Below are 19,855 nucleotides of genomic sequence, written 5' to 3' on the forward strand. Positions count from 1 at the left end.
TTGAAGATGGTATATATATACACAAATAATAACAACCATGTGATTTTTATATAATAATTATGTACGGTAAAACATTGCAACCAGTACATAAAGAAACAAATATCACACTATTACATACACTGCTCCACCATACACTGTTATTACACCATAAAAACAAGTACATGATTTAAAGACGATGTCAGGATAACAACAGTGTGAAAATCTTATCCAACCCTTACAGAATAAAATTTATAAGTACTGTATGCAAATTTCATCATTGCAAGTGATTACAATTCACTGCCCTCCCTGTTGTTTCCCAGCCCTTGTAAAATTGTACATTAGCTCTCCGTAACGAATCTCATCATTCCGCACCTTTAGAAAAAAAGTTTTATCTCCATTGTCAAGGAGATAGCACCTAGCATAGAAGTACATGTCAGTACCGGCCTTGACATGTTCCATGGAATCAAGGAGATCAACAGCCTATAGTAAACTCACATCTGCATTAGTTGTCGTTGTTTGGGTACTCCTACAGGACATCGCAACTACCAAGTCATCAAGCCCCTCCCTCACATACTCGGCTCCAGATTTCTTTCGTTTAGAACCACTGCTCCTTCCAGATTTCAGCGAAGCTGATTGAAATAAATTAGGTGATGGTTCAATGATGTTGTCATCACTATCGCCACTACCTTCTTTTCCATCATCATCGCCAATCACCTCTATGAAGTCTTCTCCCACTTCAAGATTCACTGCAGAATATGTATTCGTAGCTTTTGCTCGTTCACTGGTTGCAACAATGTCACCAAAGGGTGTGTTGTAGTACTGCATGTAGAGAGAAAGATATTTATTTCTGTACTTCCCAAACTTTGGATTCTCTGGTGCAACAAAGTAAAAAGTGTCAAAACTGGAATATATCACTAACAATGTTATGATTTATAGTACATAGCAAACGACACCATGATTTATAAGAGTACTGCAAACACAAAACCATATTATGATTTATGGAACAGAAGGCACCCACATGCAATTATGAAGTGCCAGAAAATTTGAAATACATTAAAAGACTGCGAAGCATGGGATGTCAATGATAGGAGGATTCCTTGTTCTCCTACTCCCTTATTATTTTACATGTTGATATACATCAAAAAAAATTAATATCGAATCAATTTATCCACCACAACCGAAATTTATTATAAATATTCAAAGGCAGAGCAAGAATACAGCTATAAGTGATCTTTTCACTCATTATACTGATGCTTGAAAGTCATGGCTTCTTGAAGTTGCTGAGAAGAAGCAAAAGCAGCCAACATCTTGATGCAATTCCATTCCCATTTACTATGAGCTCTATCACAAATTCAAGAGAATGATCCCAACCTCTCAAATTGCGGTTGTTCATTACACGCGGATGCATCTTCTTAATACCACAACTGATATAGTAGAGTGTGCATAGTTGATTCCTCACCTATTGACATCCTAGTTTTTTCCCTTGCCCGCTTGGTAGTTTTAGAGCTTTAGACATCGACTACATTATGTACACTATGCGATTTACAGAAAAAAAGATAAACATTGTTTCACTACGAGAAATAATCCACATCCAGAAACCGACTCAAATTACTCGTAATAACCAATAAACCGCATAGCAAAACTGACGTATTTCCTAACTAATTTGAAATTGAACCAAAGTAGAAACAAAACCAAAACAATATGACCGTATCTTTTTCGATGATTTACGAGTTGCCAACCAGGCAAACACCATATGAGCATAATGAATCTTAAGAAAAAAAGAATACCAAGGACGATCATAAACACATGCACGTTGATGCAGAATATATGCCTCATTCATAAAAAATAAACCGCAACATAAATATTTTATTTAATTCGACAAACGACAAACTCAAATGAAACAACAATCTTAAAATCAAACAGCAAATATAGTGACAATATGAGGATTTTACCAGTATTTTTGCTGCCCACCATGATGCAGATGCTTCGATTGTCTTCGTATTCTCGTTCTAACCCAAACCACTCTCCCCAAATTTAATCTTCCTGAATAACTGATAATTAGTTTTCATTGCATCCCAATTATTCTTGAATTGCTTAATAGTATACTTTACAGTTGGTTTCTGCTTCTTGAATTCTTGGTGAGCCGTAATCCATCCTTGTTTGTTCAAAGTTCCTTCTATATTATTACCCTTTATGACCTCAGAAGCACATAACTCACAGAAGAGGGCATGTAACTTGTCGGTCCACTTAGTGGATCCGGATCCAGAAAAAGCTTTTGCCTCGATCTCCGCCATTGGCAAACAGTTGATGAAAAATACAGGTGAGAAATTGAAATTTCTGTAGAAGCGAGATGAATGAAAGAGGAGAAATAATGGATGAGAGGCTGTTAGGGTTGATTGGAATGGGAGATGAGAGCTTTCTGGATTATCTTCGAAAGTGGGTTGAAAATGAGATTATGAGGTTGAACCAACTTTGGCAATTTCATCATTTTTTAGGGTAAATGGTCAGTTTCATTTTTCTGCCAAACAGGACGTCCAAACTAATAATGGGCTTTCGGCCCATATGTGACAGGAATATGGAGTGTCAAACAGGCATAATAAATTAAAGAGAAATGCTATGAACACAAATGGCCCCACAAAATTATGTACAGAAATGACGTGGCAGCATGATGTTGTGTATATTGTGTTTATTTTGGAAAATTTTAAAATAAGTAATTGACGAGTTAAAATAAATATGTAAATTATAAGTGATACGTAGAAAAATACTTATAAGCTAAATAAGTGTTTGGATAAATGTCTTATAAGTCATAATTTTTTTCTTAATTGAATTAAAATAAATAATTATTAAATATAATTATCTTAATTCTTGAATCTTAAGTTAGATTAACATTTAAAAATATATTTTTTTAAAATTGAGGTTAATAAATCAGCGAAAAATCAAAATAAGTTGAGAAAGTAAGCCGTTACTAACATTAAATTTATCAGCTTACACGCTATAAATTCAACTTATAAGTTTGATCGACAAAAACTCATACAGTTAAACCTCTTTAAAGTAATAGGGTCGGAATCAAAAAAAAATATTATTTTAGCGAGTTAATTAATTTACCGGAAGTAAAAATACACTGTGTTCATTATATTGGGACCGAAAAAAAAAATTATTTGAACAAGATTATTACTTTATCGATTATTAATTTATCGGGATTTATCTGTAAATAAGTTCTTACGGAATTATAAGTACAGCGGGCCGCCAAACTGACCATTCCGTGTATTTTAGTCTATTAACAAACTTATAATTGATGACTAGTATGTTCTCCTGTGCGTACATATTTCTTATTGGTCCACTTGCGTAAAAAGTGTAGTTTTATCCTGTTAGTAGAAAGAAAAATGTAATTTTATATATTAAGATCAATTATCGCCCCTTAGTCGACATAACACCGACCAAAACTTAAGTTGGCTTTTGCATGATTTGTAGGGCTATAATTCCGGTTGAGCGAACCGAGTTTCGAGTCGGATGTAATTCAAACCGAGATTAATCGAGTCGAGCCGAGCCGACTCGTTTAACTAATCAAGCCTAATCCTCTGTCTGAACTCGACTCGTTTAATTTAACGAGTCGAGCCGGCTCGTTTAGCTAAACGAGCCGATTTTAACGAGTCGGGCGAGCCGACTCGTTTAATTTTATACTTAATCGAGCCAAAAACTATACCCAAATTCGGCTCGTTTAATTTTACGAGTCGAGTTGAGCCGACTCGTGTAAATAAACGAGCCGGAGAGCTCGCGAGCCTCCTAACTCGAATTACAGCCCTAATGATTTGTGATGGTTGTTACAGTGTGCACCCGTCACCACAAAAGCGTATTGACGTTTACAAAGAGGTGGTTAAGATTGGCTAAATTGATCAATTGACAATTACATGTATAAACAAGCATAATTAATTAATAGGGGTTCCGGTTTACTGGTAAATAATTATGAGTAACGCTAGAGGCAAAAAAAAGTTATAAAAAATTGTGACAAAATAACATGGCATGGGTGATGTGGCATAATAAAATATTTTAACTGGTAATATTAATATAAATGTAGGGGTCCATTTATATTTAACCAACAAACATGTGACATGTGACATTTGTAACTATTTTATTATCTCATTTCGTACCTCTAACATTTTCTAATAATTATTACATAATATCGTATCAGGATAATTTACGTGAAATACATGTAAAATAGAGTTTTTAATATAAATTTCCGATATCATTTTTAAACGTATCGCGATATGATATGTTGTCAAATTCGGATGACCTTGATCACCCTTTAATCAAAATTAGGTGACAGAAAAATGTTGGATACTCGTTAATTTTTACTACCTCCGTCCCGAATTGTATGGGTCACTTTGACAACTTGCACGTTTATAAAAAGAATTATGATAGGATTCAATGTAGACCACAAAAAAAAGATAGTGGAGGTTAAAATAAGTGTATTATATAAACGTGGAATTGTAAGAATCTTAAATGAATGTATTGAGGTCCATTTTTTTTAGACGTCATTAAAAAAAAGTGGTTCATATAAAATGGGACGGAGGGAGTAAAAGATAAAGTGACCGTACGTACAGACGTACAATACTGACGTTGACATGGTCAACTAGATGAGAGTGTCACCAGACTCTAACAATTTCCTAATCCGGTCAAATAGGGCAATTGACTTTATGCATGATGAACCAGTTTGTTAATGGAATTAGGAAACAATAATCAATTACTAGTTACAATTAAGAGACTCGCAACATGTATTTTATATTTGTTCTTTTTTTCTTACTTTAGTTTAGGCCAAATCCGTATTTGAGCTACAAAAGTTGTTATGAGCGGTGACAAGACATGACGTGTTACCCTTATTACATATCAACCAGGTTGTTGAGTGAGATGACATGAGGTGCTAAATTAATACTCCCCCAGTCTCTTTCAATTATTTATATTTCTGAAAAAGTGTTCGGCACGCATTTTATGGTGTATAAAAAGTATAGTTATGTAATTTATTTTTACAATTTTTTCTTTTTCTGAATAAAAGTTGAATGTTTTAATTTTTATTCAGGAAAACAAAATTGTAAAAAAAAATTACAGAACTATATTTTATATGTATCTTAAAATACATGTCGGACACTCTCTAAAAAATATAAACAATCGAAAGGGACGAAGGGGTAGTTGTTAGGTATCATCACATGAGCGACCTGCATTTAAGTATAAAATTGACATGCTCGCCAAAAATCTACATCTAAGTATAAAATTGACATACTCGTAAAAGGATCACAATCCACTTTCTTCGATAATAGTACTATATCGAATGTACCATATATGTTGAAACTAATACTTTCTTTGTCCCTCCCATTTGTTTACACTTTCCTTTTTGTATGTCGCTCCCAATTATTTACATTTCAAAATTTCCCAAAAATAGTAAAGTTTTTATAATTTAAAATTTGTATATTGAGATCACCTATGGGCCACTTGAGTTGACCTAACACCGACCAATTACATAAGATGGCTTAGGGCAAATCCAATAGGGCAAATCCAACAGTGATCCAAAGATCCAAATTTGGAGCAGATTATCCCAAATTTTATTTCATCAGTGATCCAAATTTGGATCAGTGAGGATCACTACTGTTCACTGATCCAAATTTGGATCACTTGATTTAATATAAAATAATGGTTTTGTTATTTGTAGTTTATGAGATTTTAAATTGATTTTTGATTTTTTAATTATATAATTAATAACAAAATATAATTAATAATTAACAAAATTTATCTTTAAAATAATGAGAAAACATAATTTCATTAAAATTTAAATAGAAGTACAATGCATAAAATAAGAAGTACATAAAATGCATAAAAGAAATTACAACACACAAAATGACTCGAAAACAATGCTAGAATTCAAGAATTTGTGGAATACTCGATTTCAAAAATTTCTGAACCGCTATAGAAAAATAAAAAATAAAGAGGCACATATTGCACTTAGAAATACATAAATTAAGTGCACAATTTTAATATTTTTATGTGTATTAATTTTTTTTGATTTAATTAATTTATGAAATGTTATATAAATTGTTAATAATGATTAAACGATAAATTTAAGATAAAATTGCTTAATATGATATTTATATATTATTATATGTAAAAAGTAATTTGAATTAAGTATTTGGATCCAGTATCACACTGTTGGTGTTAGTCAAAAATTTGGATCAATATTTGAATCAATTGGTAATCCGTGATCCAAAGTTAGATTTCTGGATCACAACTGTTGAAGGTTGAAGATGACCTATGCATGATTTGTAATGGACTAATGGTTGTCACAATCTGCAACCGTTACCATAAAATTGCGCATTGACGTTTACAAAGAGGTTGTTAAAATTTGGCCATGTTGATCGGTTGACAATTACATGTGAAAAGTGATGGCATAAATAATCAAAATTAGGTGAAACAAAGAATGCAGGCTACCTAGTTAATATTTTAAAATGGTCTTCACCCATTAATTTAACACGGAAAATTATTGTGAATGCAGAGATCACATTATTTTATCGCTGCTCACCTTTTACTTTTAAGAATATTCCTATTAGTCAAAATTTTATCCTATAAAATTATCAACAATCAGTAAGTGTGCAAATTTTTTCAAAATATTTGTTAACAATCGTTGAATGTGAATTATCAGCGCCCTTAAGCTGACTACAATAAAGAGCCAGAGTGACCTCATAGTAAACTACTCCCTCTGTCCCTCCCATTTGTTTACACTTTCCTTTTTGGGATGTCCCATCCAATTGTTTACATTTCAAAACTTTCCAAAAATAGTAAAGTTTTTATAATTTTTAAATTAACTACATCCACTACTTTCCTCCACTATAACCACTTTATACATATAATATTAATCGGTCCCACTACTTTACTCATTTTTTCAACTTTTCTCCACTACTTTATCATTTTTCTTAAACTCCGCGCCCCACCCAAATGTAAACATTTGGGAGGGACGGAGGGAGTACATTTTACTGAACCCATCAACATCTCAAAACTTAAATCTTACTAGCATAAATTCCGTGGACGATGTAGGGTTCCTATTAATATTTTAAATTTTTATTTATCCAGTATTATTATATTTTTAAAATATTTATATAAATATATAATGATTATAAATTTATAATAAAAATAATAGAATAACATGTGGTCGTAATTTAGTAGAATAAATAGACTATTTCTAGTAGTTTAACAATTTAGTAGTTTAGTAGATATATAACACTATTATTTATATCTTTTAATAATAGGATAAGTTGTATTTGTAATTTAGTAGGATAAGTATATTATATTTAGTAGCAGTTTAATAATTTAGTAGTTTATTATATATATAACACTATTTATCTATTTTTGTAATAATCAAAATTAGGGAATTATCGTTGAACCAAACCGTTGAACCAAATTATCTATATTTCAGCTATTATAGTATAATATAAATTTATGTTAATAAAATTAGGTGATCAGGTGAAAATATAAATCGGTGTAAATTTTGCGATGTTAGTCACCCTGGTGATGCTAATCCATTTCGCCACTTTGCATTAACACCTCTCATAACACCTCTGGTCGGCACGGGCAGGGACGTAAGCGGCCGTCACCCCAAACTCCGGTATAATTATTAAATTAGTATTAAAATTTATGAAAAAAAAATTACATATTTATTTATTTAATAGTAAAAAAAAAATATTTTCAATTTTCGCCTCCTTAAAAATATATAAATTTTATAAATTTTTTTCTAATATTAATGATATTTACAGTAGTTATGAATTTAGATACACGAATTCAAGTACATTTTGTACATTGAAATTGTTAAATTTAATATTTATTAATTTATTTAATATAATAAATTAAAAATATTTATTAGTTACTCCGGAAAAAATTCCGCCACCTCAGACTCCGGTTTCTCGATCCGTCCCTACTTGTATGAGTTGGTTAATTTGATGTGCTCCTCAAGCTAGAGAACATGTCATTTCATTGTAGTGCTAGAGCTACAAAAAATTGTATAAAAAATTATTATAAAATGATGTGTTCCGGTTGATGTGGCAGTTTGAAATGATTTAATTAGCGTATTTGATGTAATTTCACCAACACAAGAGCAGAAGCGCCATAATAAGAAACAAACATTTGATTCATCCCTTAAAAATCTAGCTAGAACTTTACAATATGTGTATATATGTACAACATCGAAGATTGTTTTTGAATCTAAGAAGAGGTGGGACTTGCTAATACACTAGACATGCGCAACAACTCTCGTCGAGGATTCAAACTCAAGGTTTTCACCTTGTTTGTATACAATCTTTTCACATTTGAGTTCTGTTCATCTAACAACTTCACTAAACTTCTCTTTGCATCCGATCTAAACGGACATTTTGATGACAAGAAGCCATCTACCAAGTGCAAGTACGCTTCGAGATCATGGCAACAGGCGACATCGGCGTCGGGTTTCAAGAACGGTGACATCTTCGTTTCGAGTCGGAGTTCGGTACCGACGTGCGAATAAGCCCATGGCATGTTGTTGTCGAGCACATTGAGCATACCGCAAGCGCCTGACTCTCTAAGTTTTTTATCCAGTCCTTCGCTAACAAACATTCCGGGGACTTTCGTGATCACGTCTTGTGAGTTCACTATTCGTAACACTTTGACATTTTTGGCTTCTAAGCTGTTGGTGAATCCTCGGTTTCCTACCCGAGGACCACCGAAGGAGAATACTGCCATCGGTGGTGCATTTGGTACGGATGTACTCAATTCATCGGCCACGAGTAAGGCCATTGCGGCTCCGAGACTGTGGCCGGTGATAGTTATGCTTAAGGTTTCACCTTTGTACATTTCGACAAGTCTTCGAATTTCACCAACTACCGAATCCGATAGACTTGGTATGTGGGCCCCACAGGTTTTGAAAAGGCTTAGGAAGCCACATTCAACTTTAGGGTTTGACTTAGTTTTGGCTTGATGATCACTCTGACCTGGCATTTTAACAAGCAAGTCTCTCATGTTCTCAGCCCATTCTAGACACGTGGCAGTCCCACGAAGTGCGACAACAATATCTCTCCTCCCCATCCTCGCAATTTCCCTCTTGTCGTCACAAACTGCCACGTATCCAATACAGCTGGATCTCTGTGTCATCCACCCGAGATCCGGTGCCACGTTGTCAACCCATTTCGGCAACCCTACTGATGCCGTGGCATAAAGATTCTTCGTCACCTTGTATGACTTGTCAGAAAGCTCCACGTGGCGCACAGCTGGAATTTCATCAGCTGACGTGGCAGGATTCGAATTAAAACAATGATACGCGGCATGAATAAAATCACCGTACCTAACCATTTCTCGACGAAGATTCTGGTCAAGCGGATCAAGCAAACCCTCCCAATCGTTACAACCATGGTACTGCCTCCACCGACTTCCTAAAACATTCCTCGGAGAATATTGTCCCGAATTCGACAACAATCTCTGAAGACGATTAAGCTGCAGAGGACATACTTCCTCAGCCGCCACCTTAGAATCGGTCCATAATCTCGACAAATTAAGAGATTTCAGAATACATTTCCTTTTCTTTTTTTCGGGTGCGATCAAAGTGTTACTGTCTTCGTGAGTCGTGTTCGTGTAGTGGTCGTGTTTTTTCCCGAGAAGCTTATCGAGGTTCGATAAATGTTTATGTGTGACAGTTGTTGTGGAGACATTGGAAGTAGTCCTGGCTGGGGGTTTAAGGTGCGAGTTTCGGTGCTTGAAACTCGCACGTCTAGTTTGGAACATGATTAGATTTTGTGGGGGAAGTGTTAGACCGATTGTCATTTCGAGAGAGACTATTTCATACGGTGGGGAGAGAGAGAGGGAGGGAGAGTGAGAGGAAGAGAGGGAGGGATATATATATATATATAGAGAGAGAGAGATGGGAGATAGAGTGGAGAGAGCTAGAGTAAACACACACAGACACACAGAGAGAGAGAGAGATCTGGTGTGCTAGCTAGTTGAAGTTTGAGCTGGCAAGTGTGGTTGATTGTACATATATAGAAGCTAGTGTTCATATCTTAAGTGGAGTAAACTCCAAGTTTAAAGGAAAGTGTACATGCTAACACACATAACACGGTTACATTTTTAACACGGTTACATTTTTTACTATTGCTTACTCCCTCCGTCCCCTCAATTCTTTACACAGGGACGGGGCTCGGCAGTATTTTAATACTCTTATTAAATATAGTTGCATATTTTTTTTTAAAATTTTTTCCTTTCTAAATATAAATATAATGTTCAAATTTTTATTTAAAAAAAGAAAATTTTAAAAATAAATTACGGAAATATACTTTATACTTGTCTTAAAATGCGTGTCAAACATGTAAAAAAACTCCTGAACAGTTGCCTATTATGTTAATAGCAACAAATTATAAAAACTACTGCATACTTCATAATTATTCACCCTTCCAAATGAAAAGAAAGGGATGATTACGGATTCATTTCGGGTTGTCTGAGGCTGTGGGTCCGATTCTTACTTATTTCACAGTCTATGTCCAATTCTCGCTCCGAGACTTACTACTTACTAGATCACATTTTGAATTATAAGTTACTGAATCTTAAAAGAGTTAAATATTAAGTAAGGGATCCACTGCGTGTAAAAAATTCAAGTAGGCCACTTATTGCAAATTTGATTCAAAGTGAAATCAATTAACTTAATTTGATCATTCTAAAATTTTATCAGGTCTCCGTGAGTCAAATAACAAGTTTTAATAACCATACCGAGACTCCGTTTGGGAGTGCTGTGAAAAGTGTTGTGCTGTGAGGAAAAGTGTCGGTGAAAATTGCGCAGTCAGAAAAATTAAATGACTGTTTGGTAATTTTTTAAGTTATGCATATTTTGATGAAACTGATAGCTAATTTTTGTAAAAGCTGAAAACAGATTTTTCCAAAAACATGGAGGACATGCTTTTGCTAACAGCAGTTTTTAGACCAAAAACGTTTTCCCAGACAGCAGCTTTTAGAATTTACCAAATACCTTTCTCACAGATTTTCAGCAAAAAACTGTTACAGCTGTCTGCAATAACAATACCAAACGGGACCTGAATTTCAAAACGAGCTATACCCTCTCGTGTCATCATTTTTCAATTTCGTCTAATTTCAATTTTCGATTTCAACATAATGATCAATTAAGTTAATTGATAACTATTTTAAGTCAAATTTACAATTAATTACCTACTTGACTTTTTTGGATGCAATCACATTCCTATTAACCCTTGTTCTAAAGATATGGCCTTAAGTGAGAATTTACATTGAAATAACACGAAGATCTTAAGGTTATAAAATCATAAATGATAGAAAGTCGTTGACATGATACATGCGTAAACATGAACTTTCACATCTACCAAAAGCAAAAACTAATGAGTCCATTCTTTAAGTCTATAACAAATCTAACACGATATGTTTTTTTTTTCAACTTGTTACCTAATTGTTCCTAGTATCACGCAGCTATCAGCCTCGGAGATCTGGCAATATCTCAACATCATTTAGTAGTTAACGGAGAATTATTTTTCTTTGTAAATGTACATGAATATATCTCATCATGTAACATGATTTCGATGTACTGTATATACACAGGGTGTTGACCCCAAATATCACTTTTTGGAATAAAATGATTCTTAATGTCACTTTATTAAAAGATAGTCCCAAATGTCACTTTAAAACGAGTTTTGTGTCATGTTTTATTTTTTTAATGAAAAACGGAGTTGCGTGTTCCGTTTTGATTTTTTTTTTCAAAAAAAAAAACTGAAAACGCAACTTCAATTAATGTTAAGGTAGTGCAAAAACGTAACTTGAAAGTGCGTTTTTGAAGTTAGCACCTCAAAACAATATCTTAACTTGCGTTTTGTATCTCAAAACACAACTTGAACTTCCGTTTTGGCTCTTTAAAAATTTCAAAAAAAAAGTTAAACAGAAGACGCAGTTGCGTTTTTAACACTTTTTCAAAACAGAACACGCACCACCGTTTTGAAGTGATATTTGGGCCAATAATTTAAAAAGTAATATTGAGGGTCATTTAACACCAAATAATCATATTTGGGACGTTTTTTCTGTATACAGTTTGTTATGCAAGCAACTTCATGCTAAAAGTCGTAGCCCTGCTGACAAATTTGTTATGAGCTTGAATGTGTTTTCAACAATACAACAATCACTGCATAAGATAACAAAAAAAATGTATGAATAATTATAATCAAAATTAATTACTCTCGCCGCCCTTCGAGGTTCCTTACGGGCTCCGCATACACGTATTTTGAAACTTTTATAAAATTTTGTTTCCTAAAAAAAATTCTTCTAAACATAAATATGATGTTTAAATTTTTTATAAAAAAAATAAAATTTTTAAAATAAAATGTAGATTTGTAGTTTATAATAGCCTTAAAATATGTATTCAGAATGAGAAAAAACCGTAAAAATGAGTGAGACGGAGGGAATCTATGTTAGCACGATGAGAGATTTATCAGTTATCGTTCTAGGTTTAATTCATGCTCATATGAGACCTGTTAAAACATATAACAAGATATATAAAACTTTTAAAAAAATAGTTTAAACTCAGATTTTTCAGCATTACACAAATTTGCTTATTAATGAAAAATTTAAAATGAAAACATAATTATGTCATTTTTGTGATGGTATGAAACCAGCAGTATGACACTACGAAAAAAGGCACTAAAGCTGGCCACGTGGCACGCGTGTACAATACAGTCAGTCAGTGATATACACGCAAAAAAAAGTAAACGAACTTTGGCTCATTTTAAAATTTTGAGCACCAATAGATTATAAAATCATGCTAATATAGTAAACAAGTCGTGTAACGCATTTTAATTTATAAATACCTCGTTTAGTTGAGGCTCAGAAGCTATGCTATGATTAATTTATATTGCCATGTTTTATATTCTTAATAACATCATAAGCTGATCAAGGAAACGATTACATAATGATCCTGTCACTTTGACACTACTGTAGTACAGGCTGCATTGTGAATGTAATCTATATCAAGTTGTAATAAAACGAAATAGAATTCATCTTTGAGTTATCATAATACGCGGAACAGTACATTGAAGAGAAAATGCAGCATTGTTTTGGAGAACGACAGATCGGAAATTCATTCAAGTGTTTATCAGATGATGGCGAACGGAGGAATTGGTAAAAAAATAACGAGCTTGGAGAACGACAGATCAAAATTTCATCAAACGGAGGACTTGGTTAAAAATAATTAACTCGGAGAACGGCAGATCAAAATTTCATCAAAGTCCCTACAAGAATATAGTAAACGGGGGGATTGGTAAAAATAACTAGAAATAACTACTCCCTCAGTCCCTCCCAATTGTTATCGTTTCTGGGAGAGTGTCCGGCACGCATTTTAAGGTTTATCGAAAGTATAGTTCTATATTTTTTTTAAAAAAATTTCTTTTTCTGAATAAAAATAGAAAGTTAAAACTTTTATTCAGAAAAATAAAATTTTAAAAAAAAGTTAACGAACTATACTTTTTCTTTATCTTAAAATGCGTGCCAGACACTCTCCCAGAAACGATAACAATTGGGAGGGACGGAGGGAGTATATATTAAGAAACGGAAACTAGCCATAACTCAGAAGCTCCTGTTCAAAACATCTGCAAACTTTTTATAATTTGAAGTTCTGAACTCTCTTTCACAATGACTACATGAAAAGGTGATCAAACAGCTCAGAAGTCCAGATTCAAGGAAACAACACAGTCGATGACTGCACTTAAATTTTTCATATGCCTAATGAATTTTCAAACGCTCTGCTGGTCCCATCAATGGAAACTGATACAATGAACCGCAGATCAGAGGAAACCGCAAGGGACTGGATGGGATCAGAGTGCCCAGTTAAGGTTCTCACACAATCTCCGGATAGACTATCCCATATCCGAACTTTTCCATCAACACAGCCGCTTGCAATGTACCTTGATGCACCTAACCATGCCAAGCATGTTACGCCATCCTGTCACCAATGAATTTTGTACAAATTAGCCAACAATAGAAACAAAGTAATATCAGTTTACATTTGAACACATACTGTAGACCCTAGAGAAATGAATTCGTGTTTTCTCAGTTATACAATAGATACAGTGTCTGTTTCACCTGGAAAAATGAATAAAATTCTCCAGTCTCAGGACTCCAAGAGAAATCGTATATCGAGGTTTAAATGTAGTAATCAACTCTACTTGCTCTTTTTAGTAATTTAAGACTGCCTTTAAGATATAAGCATCCGGTACATAATATATACATACCTTTTTTGAGTTATGTTCATAGTAATCCTTTTGTCAGTATTAATAGCAAACCAAATTGTCGGTAAACTTCTGAAGATCGAAGATTTGGACATAATGATGGAAAAAAATTTAATGTGTATGCAGCAAAAGAATGAAAAGAGCTAAAATGTCAACTTCCTGAAAGCATAGTGACCATTGCATTATTTTTGCCAAGCGACCATTCAAAAATTTGAATGGCTATTAAAAACTAAGACACGAATATTATCAAGAACGTTCCATCCATCCATGGGAAATCACATTACATCCTTGGAGAAGCAGAACCCCTATTCTAGAAAGTGGAACAGACATTCTAGTAAACCAGAAACAATTAAACATAAACTGTAATTCCATTTTGCAGAATGACAGAAGGTCCAATCAGATGGTTTAGAACTTTACCATTCTGTATATATTATGGATTTGACTTATATAAGGCTCGTTTTTGTGTTGTATAAATAGAGGAACATGACTTGAAATTCTTTTTGACTCAAAATATTCTAGAGCGAGATCTATGGAGTTGTCAAACTAGTGAATGATGCATTTCTGGCATTGGAGTGGGTCATTAATATGTAGACCGTGAGACTCACAATCCTCAATGCTTGCTTGTTGGCAACTGTTGTGATTGATAATGAGAGTGGCGTTACGGGAAAATTGTTGGTCATTATAATCTGTCAGAAGTAAATCTTATAACTTGTGTCTTCAAAGAAGCAAGGAGGAATTAATTCATATTAGATCTGGAAGTGTACTGCTTTATACATTTGTTTTCTTAGTTTAGTAAGTATATTTGATGCTATCTAATCTTCATCGCCAATTTAAATTTCAAGAAATAATCCGACTGGAATTGGTTCTTCATATTCCTGGCGTAATCGATACATATCTCAGACTATTAAGTATAGAAGTCTTCACATTATAGTACTGAGGCCTCAGTTCCAAATCAACATATACGCATTTCTTCAACTTTCGAATTTACAATATATGGTAGCATGCATTTCCTATAATGAGATTACTCAACCACATTTGAGTACTGCAAGGACACCATTATTAGAGATCTATTTGAAAAGTTTGTGATGATTTATAGTAAAAAAAAATTATTTTTCTTTATTATCTTTAACTTGAACAAAGAAAATACTAAAATTATCTTTTTTCCAAGTTTATAAATTCTTGTCTACTTTTCTTTCCTCGCAAGATAATTTCAATTTTAAAGGTGCAGCATACCTCGTGTTCGCAAGTGCATCTTGGTAATGAGTGCTGTATATCCCAAATGATGAGCTTGTGATCCATGCTTCCAGTTGCAGCCCACAAAGAGCTGCGATCCAGTTGAGAACTATATACCGGGTTTCATAAACAAGATGAAGAACAATATTAGTGCTAATAGCAGTTCAAGATGGATCATAGCTATTCAAAAATAGGATACTGTATCTACTAACTAAGAATGAGAGTCCACCACTGTAGCATGTTATGAAAGCTCTCAAGTTGTTGCCTACATTTGACTAAGTATTTGCTTAACCACAAAAGAACTTGAGCACCAAACAAAATCTCACTGATCATTAAAAAAACAATCACATCAAACAAATTAATCATATGAAATCTCTTATTGTCAATTTTGTCTAAAAGGATTGATATCGTATATCACTGGAAGATATATCAAGCCAAATCCTGCACCCTGCAAGATATTACTTCTGAATATCCTATCTTATCGTTTTCATAATTGATAATTGTATTAGTGGTAACTGGTAAGTAGCCTAAATATCTTGACATACAAAAAAAAACTATCTATTAATATGCATGTTAATTTATTTATTTTTTGTATATTCACAACTTTCATCAATAGTTACAATAACAGTACAACAATAATAATTCAAACCATGAAATGTTTACTATCACTCAATCTTCTCTCCTCATTTATAAACTAAACCTACGAATATAATCTTAAGTTATCTTTAAACATCTTCCCAATCATCTTTATATATTTGACAACTGTGTAGCGTAAACAAGGGACACGCGTTCGCGGTTTTAACAGTCACTTCATCATTTGGATTCATACAACACATGCATTTGTACCATATATAGGAAAGAGCAATTACTAATACCTTGCTGCAAATCCAACACATTCAACAGAATCTGTATGAGCATTCAGAGAGCTAACAACCTGACACGCAACACAAACTTTAAGTAAAGAGATATTGGAAGTGAGATATCTAGAAGGCAGGTCTGCCAACTGAAAAGAATTTGCGAGGTATAAAGAGTACTCAGGAGTGGGTGCTTTTTCATACCTTGCCGGTTGTTATATTTACAATGTGAACAGAATTGTCTTTTGAGCCAGTAAGAGCCAGAGTTGAGTCAGCGCTGATTGCCAAACAGGTTACTCCATCAGTGTGATACGGATAACCTTGAGATATATCAAGACAATAACACCCACTCAATAACTTCAAATTTAATCCTAAAAACAAACTAGCAAAAGTCGAAGACAGAGTTGTTGCAGGAATAATGAGAACGCAGAAGCCATAATAATATCGACAATTGTCCCCGCAAGACATATCATATTATGCTATTACAATTGATTTTTATTATACACTCACCTTCAACGACATGGATGTTCTTCCCATCTTTTGGGTTCCAGATCCTCAAAGTTGCATCGTCAGACCCCGTGCAGATAATTTTACCTAAAGCAAAGAAGTGCAATACAAAGGGACCTCAAAAATGCAATTGCGAAAAAAAACTATGTAACATATCTAATAATCTAACTGATAAAAAGTTAATTACCATCAGGCGTGAACTCCCCACAAGTCACACTACTGCTGTGACCTGAAAACATACTAAGATATGCATTCTTATCAGCATTCCATAACCAAACAGTTGAATCCTCCGAACCAGCCATAATCAAGTGTCCTCTGGGATGCCACCTGACCCACTGATTAATACCGTCAGCCCTTGCATAAACCTTTTTGCACACTGAACAGGACAATATAAAAGACTTTTACCTCAATGCCGCCTCCTGGACCATCAAGTGTGCACTTAAGGTTACTGGATGCTACATCCCATACTTGGATAGTCCCATCAAGGCTTCCGGATGCAAGAAGCTGTCCATCAGTACTGAAGGCCAAACTTGAAACAGAATCTTTGTGACCTGCACAAGATATCATATGAGCTGAAACGTAATTCAATTAAAAAAAATCTACCTCAAAATGTGCTGAGATAGAGAGAAATTTAGTTCAAGGTGATACATTGGTGAGCAAAAATTATATATATCAAATTTACTATGTCTCAGGGGTTCACTGCATACCTTGTAACTCAACTGCCCAATCTCCTTGACCAATCCTCCAAAAAAATCCTTTATCATCTCCACCGCCTGTTGCCACTAGTGTATTATCTGTTGGGCTGCAAGCAACTGTGTATAATTCACCTACCAGCAGGACAATAATATGCTAGTCAGCTTTAGTATTAACTGGGGATAGCAACCTTTAAAATTGTATAGTTGACCGAAGAACTGATAGACGGAAAACAGAAGTCATTCAAACAAAAAAAAAATTCATGCTGCAATTTTTTTAAATACGATAAAAAATTCAAATAATAAAAATAGCTTGTATTTTTACAATTTACAATGTATAAAGCTTGAGATTAAATCTTAGTCTTTCAACCATCTGGAAATCTGTCTCAAACTATCAATGTGATAAATGCAATATGAAGCACATACAACACATAAATGTTATATCAATAGCAGGCCATGACACACATCCTACATCCAATATTGAGGTAGATCATTGCTTGTTGTATACAGAACTAGGATATTTGACACTGAGGCAATCAAGAACACAATGAGTACAACTCTTTCTACAAAATAAAAAACTAAGGGTTGAACCAACTTGAAATTCTATGAACTTGTTGTCCGGAAAGATGGTTGAATCATCAGCAGTTCTCTATTTCTCTCACTCCACACAATAACAATATACTGTTCCATTTCTAGTTAAGAATGTGCATGAAGTACCACAAAACTTACCAGTATGTCCCGTGAATATATGTATGGAATCATCTGCTTCATCTGAAATTAGAAGACAATCACATAAGACTTAAGTATATAAACATTTAATGATGACAGGAACTACTGACAGAAAAAAAACAGACTCATTTTTATGTATCATGGCCCAGCATACATTTTAACATGCTAATCAGTTTGAAAAACCAGTATATATATATATATAAAAATACATGGTGATTCTAAATTTCAAACTATTATGCGAAAAAATGAAGCGATGAACATAATCTGCGATGTACCAAAGACTTCAGCATCAGAACCTGCATCCTCGTCTGCATCAGGAAGATCTGAAGCAACAATCAAATCATCAAAATAAGATAACACACTTCTATAACATACTGTATATTGATAACCAAACGAGAGCAATACCTTCTTCATCAACGGTGAATTCTTCGATAATATCGTTTTCATCAAGAAAAATCTCCCCCTGATCATCCTCATTATGAGTACTCATGATCTCCTGTTTACTTCTGCAACAACAGCCTAGTGTTTAATTTACGATTTGTAGTATAAACCCCTTCAGTAAAATTGCTTTCCTGCGTAATTCCAGCCTAACACGATTAAACTAACAACCGTAACTAAATACCTAACAGAACAATAAAACTACTAAAAAACCTAAAAAAATTGTTTATGATTCTACATAAAATACGAATATAACATCGTTAACGAATAACAAACAAGTAAACCTAATCTCGAAAAAGTTCATTGTTTAACACCTTAAACCTTTGATTAAAACTAATACACGTAGATACATCATTTTCGCATACATATGTGCTCCGTCTATCAAATTGAAGTTAAATTAGCACCTCATCAGCCTCATAGAGTATGTATATACATATATATACAGTTTTTTTATAGCTATAGATGCTTCATCTATCAAATTGAAGTTGAATTAACACCTAATCAAGCTCACAGAGTATATACATACACACATATATAGTTTTTCACTAGCAAGCAAGCACTCATAAAACAAATTCACACAATTTTGATACAACACGTACAATTAAACCTCGATAAATGAATATCCTAAACTCAAAAACACAATCTATCTATTGAGATTAAAAATATAACAACATAACGAGAATAATTTATTCGAATTATTAATTTGACGAGATTATTAATTTATCGAGATTTCGTAAATAAACGTACCTCTACACCAGTGGAGGAGAGAACACAGCGAGACCGTGTGTATATATTTGTTGCTTTTAGTTGTTACCGCATCGAAAGTTATAAAGAAGTTTTCGAGTTTAAATTGATTGGTGAAGTATCTTTCGATATGGACCATAAGATGACGTGATTGGGCTTGGGCTGATTTATTAGTCCGGCCCAGGAAAGTCCCCGAGCCCTTGTCTGCAGAGATGCAGGCCCGGAAACGGGTAAAACTTGATGTGGATATCTAAATCTTACGAGATTGGGCCGAGACGAGGTGGAGCCTTGAGATGTTTACACGAGTAAATTTGGCTAATAACACAGTTATTCACGTGGTCCCATTATGGATTAACTGAACGGGGCTTACAATCTTGTGTGGTCTTAT

General features: G+C 33.9%; 3 protein-coding genes across 4 annotated transcripts; all 3 read right to left on the reverse strand.

Moving 5' to 3' along the window:
* Positions 1–149: 149 nt before the first annotated feature.
* LOC141687391 (uncharacterized) lies at positions 150–2,423 on the reverse strand. The gene is made up of 2 exons (XM_074492644.1): positions 1,932–2,423; positions 150–851 (listed from the first exon to the last, which is right to left on the reverse strand). Exons 1-2 carry the CDS (start codon positions 1,951–1,953, stop codon positions 460–462), a joined length of 414 nt encoding a protein of 137 aa, XP_074348745.1. The 5' UTR covers positions 1,954–2,423; the 3' UTR covers positions 150–459.
* Positions 2,424–8,164: 5,741 nt separating this feature from the next.
* Positions 8,165–9,896, reverse strand: LOC141686861 (phospholipase A1-Ibeta2, chloroplastic-like). The gene has a single exon (XM_074491954.1). It carries the CDS (start codon positions 9,802–9,804, stop codon positions 8,218–8,220), a length of 1,587 nt encoding a protein of 528 aa, XP_074348055.1. The 5' UTR covers positions 9,805–9,896; the 3' UTR covers positions 8,165–8,217.
* Positions 9,897–13,619: 3,723 nt separating this feature from the next.
* On the reverse strand, positions 13,620–19,562 carry LOC141683864 (uncharacterized). Of its 2 annotated transcripts, none has more exons than XM_074488656.1 (12): positions 19,471–19,562; positions 18,691–18,791; positions 18,561–18,608; positions 18,286–18,327; positions 17,572–17,691; positions 17,270–17,415; positions 17,052–17,199; positions 16,868–16,951; positions 16,562–16,677; positions 16,379–16,437; positions 15,504–15,612; positions 13,620–13,984 (listed from the first exon to the last, which is right to left on the reverse strand). In XM_074488656.1, the coding sequence occupies exons 2-12, from the start codon at positions 18,773–18,775 to the stop codon at positions 13,757–13,759; spliced, it is 1,185 nt and encodes a 394-aa protein (XP_074344757.1). In that variant the 5' UTR covers positions 18,776–18,791; positions 19,471–19,562; the 3' UTR covers positions 13,620–13,756. The 2 variants fall into 2 exon arrangements, with proteins under 2 accessions (XP_074344757.1, XP_074344758.1); XM_074488657.1 differs by having other exon boundaries at positions 18,691–18,857.
* Between the last annotated feature and the right edge of the window lie 293 nt (positions 19,563–19,855).

The sequence above is a fragment of the Apium graveolens genome, chromosome 9, assembly GCF_009905375.1.
Source record: "Apium graveolens cultivar Ventura chromosome 9, ASM990537v1, whole genome shotgun sequence".
Lineage (NCBI taxonomy): Eukaryota > Viridiplantae > Streptophyta > Magnoliopsida > Apiales > Apiaceae > Apium > Apium graveolens.

Excerpts from the sequence above, each read along its gene's own strand:
- LOC141687391 (XM_074492644.1), bottom strand. The coding sequence starts at position 1,953 with ATGGTGGGCAGCAAAAATACTG. Across the intron at positions 852-1,931 it reads GGTGGGCAGCAAAAATACTG|AGAATCCAAAGTTTGGGAAG; the intron begins GTAAAATCCTCA and ends TTGTTGCACCAG.
- LOC141686861 (XM_074491954.1), bottom strand. The coding sequence starts at position 9,804 with ATGACAATCGGTCTAACACTTCCCCCACAAAATCTAATCATGTTCCAA.
- LOC141683864 (XM_074488656.1), bottom strand. The coding sequence starts at position 18,775 with ATGAGTACTCATAATGAGGATGATCAGGGGGAGATTTTTCTTGATGAA. Across the intron at positions 17,416-17,571 it reads TTGGGCAGTTGAGTTACAAG|GTCACAAAGATTCTGTTTCA; the intron begins GTATGCAGTGAA and ends TATCTTGTGCAG. Across the intron at positions 17,200-17,269 it reads GTCCAGGAGGCGGCATTGAG|TGGGTCAGGTGGCATCCCAG; the intron begins GTAAAAGTCTTT and ends GGTATTAATCAG.